Here is a 13563-nt window from a genome sequence, read left to right on the forward strand (position 1 = left end):
TTGGGAAAACTGGATATATATCTGCAGAAGGATGAAAATAGATTCTTCTCTCTCGCCATGCACAAGAATTAAGTCCAAATGGATTAAAGACCTTAACATCAGACCTGAAACTCTGAAACTGCTAGAGGAAAAAGTAGGGGAAACCCTTCAACATATTGGTCTTGGCAAAGACTTTCTGAATACAACCCTAATTGCTCAGGCAATAAAACCACAGATTAATCAATGGGATCTCATGAAATTACAAAGATTTTGCACTGCAAAGGACACAGTGAAAAAAGCAAAGAGGCAGCCTACAGAATGGGAAAAAACCTTCACCAGCTATATATCTGATAGAGGATTAATATCTAGGATATACAAAGAACTCAAAAAGTTAAATAATAAGGAATCAAACAAGCCAATCATAAATGGGCTATGGAGCTAAATAGAGAGTTCTCAAAGGAAGAAATACGAATGGCATATAAGCATCTAAAAAAATGTTCTACATCACTAGTCATCAGGGAAATGCAGATTAAAACTACATTGAGATTCCATCTCACTCCTGTCAGATTGGCCACCATCATGAAAACAAATGATCATAAATGTTGGCGGGGATGTGGAAAAACAGGAACCCTTCTGCACTGCTGGTGGGAATGCAATCTGGTCCAGCCATTGTGGAAATCATTGTGGATGTTGCTAAAACAGCTAAAGATTGATCTACCATATGACCCAGCTATAGCACTCCTACGCATATATCCAAAGGCATCATCTCATTTCCTTAGAAGTACGTGCTCAACCATGTTTATTATTGCTCAATTTATAATAGCTGGGAAATGGAACCAGCCTAGATGTCCCTCAACTGATGAGTGGATAATGAAGATGTGGCACATTTATACAATGGAGTTCTACTCAGCGGTAAAGAAAAATGAAGTTATGAAATTTGCAGAAAAATGGATGGACCTGGAAAGGATTATACTAAGTGAGGTAACCCAGGCCCAGAAAGCCAAGCGTCACATGTTCTCTCTCATATGTGGATCCTAGCTACAGATGACTGGGCTTCTGCATGAGAATGAAAATACTTAGTAGCAGAGGACAGTAAGTTAAAAAGGAGACATAAAGGGAAGAGAAAGGAAGGGAGGAGGGTACTTAATAGGTTGATATTATATATATGAAAGTACAATGGTTGTGATGGAGAGGTAATATGATGGAGAATGGAATTTCAAAGGGGAAAGTGTGGGGGGGAAGGGAAGGAATTACCATTGGATATTTTTTTATAATCATGGAAAATGCTAATAAATTTTTTTTTTAAAGTTATAGTCAATTGTATAGAAAGTCGATGTGTGCCGCCCCAAATTTAACAAAATGTTTTCTTGTTCTACCTAGGAGCTACTTACATAGCTATTTTGTCTTTAAATGAGTCTCCTTTGATGCATGTCATTTACCTTCCATTTTATGAAAACATGACTGGCTTGTTGCTGTACCTTGAACTAGGGGGCTCATGCAGCTGTGTCTTGTCAATGGTTTGGATGATATAGCATGAGGATCCATGTCTGGGTTCCTGGCAGTGGCTTCCAGCCGCAGAATCTGGCTTCTTAAGCTTAGTAAGCTCTATTTCTCCAACACAGATGGTATGATAGCCCACAATCCATATTGGCCATCACAAATACAGACATGCTCAAAACAGTTCTGGTGAAGGGTTGTTATTCTGCCTTCATGAACTGGGGGGCAGGCATCCATTTGTTAAAGTGTAAAATATGCTGGTTTACTTATGAAAACTTCATATTGAAATAATTATAGATTCACATATAGTTCAAAAATATGTACAGGGAGGTCTCATATGCCTTTTAACTTTTTTAAAATTTTTTTGTTTATTTTTACTTATTTGAAAGCGACAGACAGAGAGAGAGAAAGAAGTAGATAGAGAGAGATACAGAATGTGCACGCCAGGGCCTCTGGCCACTGCAAACGAACTCCAGACGCATGTGCCCCCTTGTGCATCTGGCTAACGTGGGTCCTGGAGAATCGAGCCTCAAACCGGGATCCTTAAGCTTCACAGGCAAGTGCTTAACCACTAAGCCATCTCTCCAGCCCCCTTTTTAACTTTTATCAACAACTTCCAAGCACATAGACAATATAACATGATCCTAATCCTCTCCAAGACCCTCCCTTTTACCTCTATCAAATCTCTCCCACTGAATCTATTCTTGCCAACTAACCCTTGTTCTATTTTTTTTTAAATTTTTTATTTATTTATTTGAGAGTGACAGACACAGAGAGAAAGACAGATAGAGGGAGAGAGAGAGAATGGGCGCGCCAGGGCTTCCAGCCTCTGCAAACGAACTCCAGACGCGTGCGCCCCCTTGTGCATCTGGCTAACGTGGGACCTGGGGAACCGAGCCTCGAACTGGGGTCCTTAGGCTTCACAGGCAAGCGCTTAACCGCTAAGCCATCTCTCCAGCCCCCCTTGTTCTATTTTGATGTCATCATCTTCCCCTCCTGTTAATGCAGGTTTTGTGAAGCTTGCATCAGCCACTGTGAGGTCATGGATACAATGGCCCCTTTGTGTGTAAAAAGACAGTATTGTAAGCACTTCTCCCCTTCTTTTGGCTTTTACTTTCTTTCCACCACCTCTTCCACAATGGTCCTTGGGCCTTGGAGGGTGTGATAGGGATGTCTCACTTACTACCATCTGAAAAGAGAAGCTTCTCTAGCCAAAAATGAGAGTAGCGAGCTGGGCGTGGTGGCGCACACCTTTAATCACAGCACTTGGGAGGCAGAGGTAGGAGGATCGCTGTGACTTTGGAGCCACCCTAAGACTAATTCCAGGTCAGCCTGAACTAGAGAAAGACCCTACCTCGAAAAAAAAAAAAAAGTGAGTAGCATTAATGTATGGGCATAAACATAGGTAGTTAGATAGCAGTTTGGTGGGCATAATATATCCATTTAGCCAGACAGCAGTAGTAATTTCCCCCCTAGGGCTTATGATCTCCCCATTCATAGGCTTTTGATAGTTTTTTAGTCCCAAGCATGAATTCCCTTCTGTAGAGAGGGCCCATAGCAGACATGCTACCATTGTACCAGTTGGTATATTTGAATCTCACTTTCCAGCCATAAGCCTTTGAACACATTTTCCAATGGCAATTTTTGCTTTGTTTTGTTTTTGTTTGTTTTTGTTTTCCGAGGTAGGGTCCCACTCTCTGGTTCAGGCTGACCTGGAATTCACTATGTAGGTGACCTCAAACTCTCGGTGGTCCTCCTACCTCCGCCTCCCGAGTGCTGGGATTAAAGGCATGCGCCATCACGCCCAGCTGGTAATGTTTTTCATAGCATCTTAAGAATTAGCATAGTACATTCCTGTTCTTATGGTAAGCTATACGCACAGCAGATTCCTGTCGCTGTAGTGACTAGACATTGATGCTGATGCAATTCACAGAGCTTGTGTAGATCCCACTAGCTGATGCTCTGATTTGTGTGTGCATGGGCGTGTGTGTACAAATTCATGACATGGCCTCCTCTTGCTAGTCTTCTATAGTCGTGATATATATGCCTTTTCCTCTTGGGGTCTGTGCAAGAGCCAACATTTTCTGATTTTTAAGAGGATATTATATTAGTATTTCCACATGTGAATTGCACTTACTGGACCCATGAAAATTATCTCACACTTCTACACGGTTACTGTTTCTGTCCTGGACTTAATGTGGCTTTATGCTTTCAATTAAGTTTTTGATGTATTTTGTGTCCATTTTAAATTTCTTATTTATTTATTTGCATGAGTGTGTTTGTAGGGGTGTGTGTGCCCATGTGCCAGGGCCTCATGCCTCTACAAATACCAGATGCTTACACCATTTCCTTCTGCTTCTAGCTTACATGGCTGGTTTGGGAATTGAACTCTAGCTGGCAGGTTTTGCTAATAAGCACCTTTAGCCACTGAGCCATCTACCCAGCCCCATGTGTTAATTTTTTAATAAGGTATAATGTATAATGTATAGATGAAGGCTTATTACTGCTTCATTTTGTTTTAGCCTAGGACTAGTCTATATTTCTAATACATTTTTTTAGTTTTCTTAAATGTGTAGCCCTGGCTGGCCTCACACTCCTGATCCTCCTGCCTCCAGCACTTCAGCGATATCCTACCAACAAGTGCCACCACAACTGGCCATTACTATTTTTTAAATGCTTTCTGTCCTCACTAAATTATTTTTGTAATAATCCCAAAAGTTACTTTGGCATGTTTATACGTCTGTGTGTGTAAGGAAACACTTATGTGTGGAGGCCAGAGGTCAACCTCCGATGCTAACCTTGGGAGCTGTTCCCCTTGGTTTTTTTGGTGGCGGTATTTCGTTTTTTCCAGAGACAGGGATTCTCAGTGGCCTGGAGCTCGTCAATTCAGCTAAGGTGGCCAGGAAGCCCTTAGAGAGGCTTCTGTGTCCAATTTGCCAGGCCTGGGCTTACAAGCATGCACTTCTATTCCAGGCTTTTCCCATGGGTGCCGGGCATTGAACTTGGGTCCTGATGCTCACACAGCAAGCACTCTGCCCACTGAGTTACCTCACACCCAGTGTTTCTTTCAGAGGGATATTTCAAAGAGGTTTTCTATTTCTCTATGCTTTCTGAAACATACTCGATGGTACTGAGACTCCAGAGACAATATTATAGTTTAAACTTCCTTAATGAGCTAGTCAAACAGTACCAGGAATTTGAATTCTGGAAATGTCTTGAGAGGTTTCCCTAATTCAATGCTTTACTTAGGGCAACTTAGGGCAGTCACTAGGTGGTAAAATGTCTACCCAGTACTCTCTTGAGAGCCTTAGCCACATCCTTATTCCGGAGAGTATAAATCAGAGGATTCAGGGTGGGAGTGAGGATGCTGTAGAAGACAGTGCGCTGGGACCGGGGCCTCATGTATGAGAACGTGCAGGCCCCATACCAGAGAAAAACCACAGTGAGGTGAGAGCTGCAGGTGGCAAAGGCATTTCTCTTGCTGCCTGCTGAGCGCATGTGAACGACGCTGTGGAGAATGAAGGCGTAGGACGTACATATGAGCAAGATGGGGAGGAGGAGGAGTACAATGCTGCTGATGTACACTGTGTTCTCATACACGGTGATGTCCGCACACACCAGCTTCAAAAGGGCTGGAAACTCGCAGTAGAAGTGATGGATTACCCGAGACCCGCAGAAAGGGAACGTCATCAGGATCACGGTGTGGACTAGGGAGTTCACGGATGCGCTCAGCCAGGACACGAGGGCCATCGCCATTCCCGCCCTCATGCTCATCAGCACAGGGTAACGCAGCGGGTGACAGATGGCCACGTAGCGGTCATAGGACATGAGAGCCAGGAGGACGCACTCAGCACCACCCACAAACAAATACAGGAAGTGCTGGGTGGCACAGCCCACAAAGGAGATGGTCTTCTTGCCAGACAGGTAGTTGGCAGCCATCTTGGGCATGGTGGTGCAGACGTGCATCAGGTCCATGAGGGAAAGCTGGCTGAGCAGGAAGTACATGGGCGTGTGGAGCCGGGGGTCTGCGCAGATGAGGAGAACCGTGAGGCTGTTGCCGCTCACTGCAGCCAGGAAGACCACCATGAGCAAGAAGAAGAGACAGAGGTGGTGGGGGGAGTCATCAAAGATCCCTTCCAGGATGAAGTCTGCCAACGAGGTCTGATTCCCCTCCCACATGCTCCCGTCCTCACCTCAGCCTCTGTGGGCACAGGAAGAGGAGATGACATGTGGTTAAAGAAATATCAGGGTGCTGCAATCTCAGAATAAATAATTTCGATCTCAAAAATAGTTTATGGAGAGAATTATTTTATTTAACTTTCATTGTGCATAGTTCCCATGCTGCCTGTGGTTTTGTATTCCCATACAAAAATATACATTTCTGGTTGTTCAGCAGCTATAACTGTTCAAATAGCATTTTTGAAAAGAAACTTGGGGCTGCGGACAAGCATCATGGGGTTAAATGCTGACCACAAAAGCTGAGACCTGAGTTCAGACACCCAGAACTCACAGAAAACAGCAGAATGGTGGGGCACACCTGTAGTCCTCGTGACTTCCTAATCCAGCTGAGTCAGTGCATACTACGTGCAGTAAATCGGCAGGAGACCTTGTCTCATAAAAATTAGACAGCCAGCTTTGACCTCTGCCTACACACACACACACACATGCATGCATGCATATATACACGTACACATGCAAACAAGAGAGGAAAACCTTAACTCTTGAAAAACATAATCACTAACATTCCACAATATCTAGAGTATGAAAAGCCCAACTTTACATCTCTTCTCAATAAGCGATATGTAAATATGCATGTCTAACATGTAAGCACGTATGTGGTTATGTGGCTTGTTTCACTCTGTTTGTTTATTGCGCCCTCAGCACTTATGCATAGAAGGCGTGATATGAGGGAGTGGGTGTGACAAGACGTTGGCATTACCCAACTGCAGGCGCTAATCAGTCTTCAGCTGGCATTCACACCCGTTTCTATTTGTGGGAATGAATGTCCACGGGGCAAGCAGTCAGGCAGGGAGGATGGGTAGAAAAAAGAGCAGAGAAATAGCAGACTGGAACATACCCACACGAGCTATGAGCACTCAGATGCGGAGCGCAACACAGGTCAGTTCTTGCGACCTCTGGAAACGTCTTGTTGTGTTTGGTTGAGATCGCAGGCATGCACCTCCATGCCTAGCTACTGCTGAAATTTGTATAGTGGGCACTTTGCAAGAAGTGAGGTCATCCCTAATGGAAATGAACAGACCCACCTGGCCCAGAAGTCCGAAAAGCTAAAGGTCGATTCTGGAAAGCAGGGGGCAGCTGCAGGCCCAGGTGTGTCTTCTCACCTGTGAGGTCAGGAAATGTAGCTCATCCTGGCCACATCAACACAGCGCAAAGCACCACGCTCCCTTTTCTGTGAATCTGACACTCGTGTGCATCTCTTTCCATCTTGCCCACATCTCAGAATAAATAACGTACTAAACTGCTTAACACAATATGATACATGCACACAGCAAAATGTGTACTAATTTTTCCCCCAGGTAAGTATACAAAGTTTATGCTGCTCTCAAATAGTTCATATATCCGGGCTGGAGAGATGGCTTAGCGGTTAAGCGCTTGCCTGTGAAGCCTAAGGACCCCGGTTCGAGGCTCGGTTCCCCAGGTCCCACGTTAGCCAGATGCACAAGGGGGTGCACGCATCTGGAGTTCGTTTGCAGAGGCTGGAAGCCCTGGCGTGCCCATTCTCTCTCTCTCCCTCTATCTGTTTTTCTCTCTGTGTCTGTTGCTCTCAAATAAATAAATAAATTTTAAAAAAATAGTTCATATATCCATTTATATTCTTAAATTTTTCAATATGTTGTGTTTTTTATTTTTATTTTTTTGTTCATTCTTTTAGTTATCTATTTGAGAGCGACAGACACAGAGAGAAAGGCGGAGGGGGGGATGGGCACGCCAGGGCCTCCAGCCACTGCAAACGAACTCCAGATGCTAACGTGGGTCCTGGGGAATCAAGCCTCGGACCGGGGTCCTTAGGCTTCACAGGCAAGTGCTTAACCACTAAGCCATCTCTCCAGCCCTGTTGTTTTTATTGATGAAAACCTTTTACATGAAGACATAGAAGAAACAGCCACTCTGCAGTCCACAGAAGCCATCCTGTACAAAGAAGAACCAAGGCGGTCTGCCCGGAAGAGCACCAGCAGAGACAGGAGAACCTCCAGGACTTACTGGCTGGATAGTGTAGCTGAGTCAGCGGGCTCTTAGTTCAGGGAGATGTCCTTTCCCAAAACTTACGGTGGAGAGCAATTGAGTAAGACACCCAACACTGACCTCTGGCCTCCACACACACTTACATGCACCACACGTACACTAGACCACACACATGCACCATACCACACATATGACACAAAACAAATTGGTTTGGGGCATTCTCACTGTATAAAGCAACCTCCAGTTGATTTTAACTTTGACTGAAAAGTCAAAGTAATATGGTTGCTAATTGATTCGAAATATTTTAAAATAGGACAAGTCACCCTAGAGATATGAGAGCAATCTTATCTATTATTGAAGTTTTTTTTCTCTTTTCTTATTGCATATAAGTTGGACAAAATAATTGGCTTTATTATGACATTTTATTATATATATGTATGTATGTATGTATGTATGTATGTATGTATGTATATATATATATATATATATAATGTTTTTAGATAATATTCAAACACATGTGCACCCTATTCTTCCTTGTTTCTTTCCCATGTCACCTCCAACTCTATTTTCAAATTTTGTTTTAAAATTTAGATTCCACCTGTGAGAGAAAACGTGATATTTGTTTTCTGAGTCTAGGTTATTTCACTTAATGTCATGTTCACTAGTTCCACCCATTTTCCTGTGAACAAAATGATTTTATTTTACTTTAAAGCAACATAAAACTTCATCGTGTAGATGTGCCACATTTTTTTTAACTCATTCCTCCATTGACAGTCTGAGGACTGTCATCATGAGGTAGCTTTTATTGAACAGTGCACCAGAAAAACACAGACATGCAGGTAATACTTCATACACTGACTTAGATTCCATTGGGTGTACACCCAGAAGCAGTCAGCAGGAAGTCCATTTTATAGTATGGACAGGGTAGGGCTAAGGGTGATTATAAAACCAGCCAGCCATGACCCTGTGATCAGCTGCAAAAATAAAAATCATCCTAGAGTGGGTAATTCTACCTAATGTTGACATCACTATTGTACATTATCATAGTATAAGTCAAATAATTTGTTTAATTACCTCTATAAACTCTTATCAAATATAGGAAGTCTATATAATATATTTACATGTCATTATTTGAGTAATTGCACTTAAAAGGAGGACTATGAATAAGATGAATTTCACCCAATGCAAAAATACTCTATACACTCACATAGGGAAAGAGTTGATGCATTCTACACTCTCTTCGTATGACACATTTAACACAGATTTTTCCAGTCTATGTAGGATAGTCAAATGAGGCAGTAAGGATAATTTTTATTGTCCATAAGTAGATATTAAATATCATTTATGCATGGGGGGAATGGGGTGATTACTCAGTGGTCAAAGGCACATGCTTGCAAAAACCTACCATCCCAGGTTCAATTCCCCAGTCACCTATGTAATGCCACCCAGTATTTGTATGCAGTGGCAGAAGACCCTGGAACACACATACACATAAATCAGTAAAAATAAAGGAAATAATGTGGAAATATACATGGGTATCAAGTGGACACAGAACAAAGTAACCATGCCTGTATCCCTGAAAACACGCCACAGATATGTCCTGCATGTACTTCTGTCCATCAAACTATGAATTGTGGGGAAGGCTAAGGGTTTTAGCATTTAATCAGCCATACTTCTTCCCTTTATCTGATCCTCCCATGAATACTTTGAAAATGGGCACTAACAAAACAGACCAACAATCTAAATTGATCTTATAAATATCAACACTATCCTTCTTTGCATTTTTCTGCCTAAAGGTCACCTTGTGCCATTATATTTTCCTGATTATTTGTGTGTGTGAAAACTGTGTGTGTGTGTGTCAATGTTGTTAGATCAGTGCATTCACATGGAGACCAGCAGAGAATTTGGGTGTCCTTCAATATTGCTTTTCCACATTCTTTTCTTTTTTAAAAATTTTTTGATTATTTTTATTTATTTATTTGAAAGTGATAGAGAGAGAAAGAGGCAGAGAGAGAGAGAATGGGCACTCCAGGGCCTCCAGCCACTGCAAATGAACTCCAGTAGTGTGCGCCCCCTTGTGCATCTGGCTAACGTGGGTCCTGAGGAATCGAGCCTAGAACGGAGGTCCTTAGGTTCACAGGCAAGTGCTTAACCACTAAGCCATCTCTCCAGTCCTCTTTTTTTTTGTTGTTTCTGTTTCTTGTTTTTCGAGGTAGGGTCTCACTCTAACTCAGGCTGACCTGGAATTAAACTCATGGGGATCCTCCTACCTCTGCCTCCCAAGTGCTGGGATTAAAGGCACGTGCCACCATGCCCGGCCTTATTTTTTATTTATTTGTTACACAGAGAAAGAGAGAGAGAGAAAGAGAATGGGCATGTAAGGGCTTCTAGCCCCTGCAAACAAACTCCAGGCGCATGCACCACTGTGTATGTCTGGTTTACGTGGGACCTGGAGAATCAAACCTGGATCCTTAGGCTTGGCAGGCATGTGCCTTAACTGCTAAGCCATGTCCCCAGTCCCACATTATTTTCTTGAAATGGAGTCTCTTACTGAATTTAGAGCTGCAAAATTTGGTCATCAGATTGACTGACCAGTGAGAACCATGACCCTCCAGTCTCCACTAGTGACAGAGCTCGGGTTCTGTGCATACGTGGCCACACCCTGTTGTTTACATAGGTACAGGAGAATCAAATTGTGTGAAGAATTGAGTGGTGAGTGTTGTTATCCTCTGAGACGTCCCTCAGCCCCAAGACTACTAATGTTTTAAAGCAATAAAGTCAGGACTGAATATATTCCTCAAAGTATGACCAAGGCAGTTAGAATCACTCGTCTTATTCTTTCTGCAGCCCAAGGTCTCATATTTATTGCTGTCAACTCACAATGTTATTTCTCTCTCATCGTCTGTAGATTAATACGTTGGAACTTCTGTCACGTTCCCTCATGTCACAAGACATGTGATATCCACACACACACTTCTGTTTCTTTGTATACATCTCTTTCTTCTATAGAGCCCAACTTTCTCTGTGCATATCAATTGCAGTAGTATTTCATCACCTAATTCTCATTCCCTCTCTCTCTCTCTCTCTGTCTCTCTGTCTCTCTCTCCCTTCCTTTTTCCCTCCCTTAGGAAACACTTTCCTATACTTACCATGGTCCTCAAATGACATTTTTCTCTGTCTTCTTGGAAGCTTTTATACATGATAATAAAATAGTGCCATCTGACTTAAGGGATACGCTGACAATGAGTTACGTTCTAATAAGAGTTTCCAAAGTACCAAAAGCTCAAAACTATCTTACCTGGAATTTCCTCAGCAGAGATCTCGGACAGAACAGGCATAGAAGGGACAGGGAGATGGCTGTAGAGTCCTTACTGGCTGCTGATCATCCAAACAGGCCTTCTCTGAGGTCCCCAACAGCCCTCTTTCTCTGACCCTGGGAATTTCCACTTAATAATGGATGATTCTGGTTCAACACAGAGTTAACTATCTGCACGAATCACACTAACAAGCCAACCCCCCAGGAACACGAGAATATGTGATTCTGTGACATTTTCACGGTCTCTGCTTAGATTCTGAAACCAATAAGCAAAAACAGGACCACCTATGCTCATGTTTTAATGTCCATCAGCATGGATAGAAAGAGCCAACAAACCGTGTTTCTGATACTAGTTGGGCACAGGAATCGCGCAGATATTTCCTCTGATGATAAATATGTACTTCAGTCATCTGTCCATTCAAGTTTGTGTGTTTGGGCCAGATAAAATTCCATTCATGTTGCCTAGTTATGAAGCTTAACGTAAGGTAAGTTTCATCGCCATTCTCGCAAAGTTAAGGGAGAATCCAATTTGGATATTCTGCTCTTTTGGACAAGCAAGGCACTCTTTCTATAGCTTTCCCCTCCTATACTTGATAAAAGATAAGTTTGGTATACCCGGTCAAGAAGCCCCTTTCTGACCACACAAGTGTTTCCTCAACAGGAATAAAAGACACCAGGGTGAGGGCAGACTTGGCCTGACACAAGCCAGTCATGAGCAGAGAGGGGCACCATCGGCGAGAAACAAAACATCCTCCCACCCAGAGGACCTATGACGTCAGCTGAGGCAAATCAACAACACTAAATAGATGGCACCGGGGATTTCACCCAAAAGAAACTTTTGGGTTCTCTTCTGGGACTATTATCCAAGATGTCAATTAATCTGTTCTCGATGCATTGAGATGAGCAGCCCCAAAGGCTTTTCCTGGACGTTGTTAGTTGGAGTCAGGACAATGAGATATCTGGGGAGAAGCTGGCCCTGAGGTCACCTTGAAAATATTCTGTCTAGGGAACCATGAGCTGAGAGGATGAACCACTCCTAGGGGCCCTGACTTGTTTTTCATTTTGAAATAAGCATCTCTCTTGCCCTCGCCCACACTGTTTAAAATCTTTTTTGATTAGTTATGGGCATACTCAAATACCCAGTGTGTGAACAGCACATGTTGGTACCATCCTTACTCTCATCCCTGCCCCTCCTCCAAAGGGACCCTCCTCGTTGAGGATGCCAGTTATTCCCATGGTGATTACGTGTCTTGCATTATGGGGTATCTATCAGTTATGGAGAAGAGGCAATGTCTTTGTGAGTAATGTCCCAACTTGTTGGGAGCCATGAACCAAACCTCAGCCATGTTAACAGAGACTGCCATATAGCAAGTTAAAGTTTCTACTTCCTCACCTAATACTCAACTACCAGAAACACAGACTGCCATATAGCAAGTTAAGTTTCTACTTCCACACCTAATATTCAACTACCAGAAACAATGGGATTGTACACCTGGCCAAACATTCCCCCATCTTGCCAGTAGCTAATGAAGAAACAAAGGCATTGCGGTTTAACCAGTAACTCTGTGATCTTTGCCCTAACTATGTCTCCTTCCCCTACAACTCCTTGCCCTGACCATGTCCCCTTCCCCCTTCAACCCTATATAAACCTACATGTAAGAATAAACTCTCGAGGCCGTGACAAATGCCTAGCATGGTCTCCTTCTTGTGTCTGTTTGTCTTTCACCCAGGTTAGCTTCTCCTTGAATCCTTGTTCAACTCCCCGCTGGCCGGGGCACCAACTTATGGCTCTAACAATCTTTCTGCCCTCTCTTCCATGAATTTCCCTGAGCCATGTTGGGTTTGTTTTAGGTCTACTTCAGTGATGGGCTCTTAGCAGCCTCTGTATCTCTGTATCTCTGGTTTGGTGGAGTTGAATGTCCTCAGTGTCTATCTCATTGACCCTTGTGCTGATATCAGGTTCTCTAAGAAAGTAGCACCCTTATTCATTTCCCCAATTCCTCTATGGTTTCATCTGGGGCCTTGGTGAAGTGCGGTAGGCTATTTCCCTCCTCAGGTCCTGCTTCCATCCGAGAAAGAGAAGCAGACTGCCTAAGACACCATATGCTGTCAGCACGGGAAATGGAGAGAGCTGGCTGGAATCTGGAAGAGAGCCAGTCCCCAGACAGTTACCCCATGTTGTGCTAGAAGGCCCTACATGAGCTACTGGGGGAAAGTGGCCAACATCTGTCTGAACAACTCATAATCTAAGCGACTCAGAAGCAAACAGCCTGACAGGATGCTCACACCAGTGCAATAGTGGCACACAGCCACGGTGGGTAGCCAACTGCTCTTGGATTGGCTAACAGATCTGCTCAGTGGGAAGGAAGCCATATCTGGAACTGGGAAACAAGTCAGAATCATATCCAGACAATGAGTTCACTCTCCGCTATCAAGCTCCCGCCAATCTTGGGCTACACGAGAGCCTACACCCATTAAATTCTCTCTAAACTAACAATGGTTGCCCAGTTTAACCTGTGCTTTCTTCACTCTCCACTGGAGAATCCGCTTGTCCTTTTCGGACGGAA

The 13563-nt window shown here is 43.4% G+C and overlaps 1 protein-coding gene across 1 annotated transcript; it reads right to left on the reverse strand.

Moving 5' to 3' along the window:
* Positions 1-4743: 4743 nt before the first annotated feature.
* LOC101614137 (olfactory receptor 2AE1-like) lies at positions 4744-5655 on the reverse strand. Its single transcript, XM_012950596.2, has one exon. It carries the CDS (start codon positions 5653-5655, stop codon positions 4744-4746), a length of 912 nt encoding a protein of 303 aa, XP_012806050.2.
* Positions 5656-13563: the final 7908 nt, after the last annotated feature.

This window comes from Jaculus jaculus, chromosome 2, assembly GCF_020740685.1.
Source record: "Jaculus jaculus isolate mJacJac1 chromosome 2, mJacJac1.mat.Y.cur, whole genome shotgun sequence".
Classification (NCBI taxonomy): Eukaryota; Metazoa; Chordata; class Mammalia; order Rodentia; family Dipodidae; genus Jaculus; species Jaculus jaculus.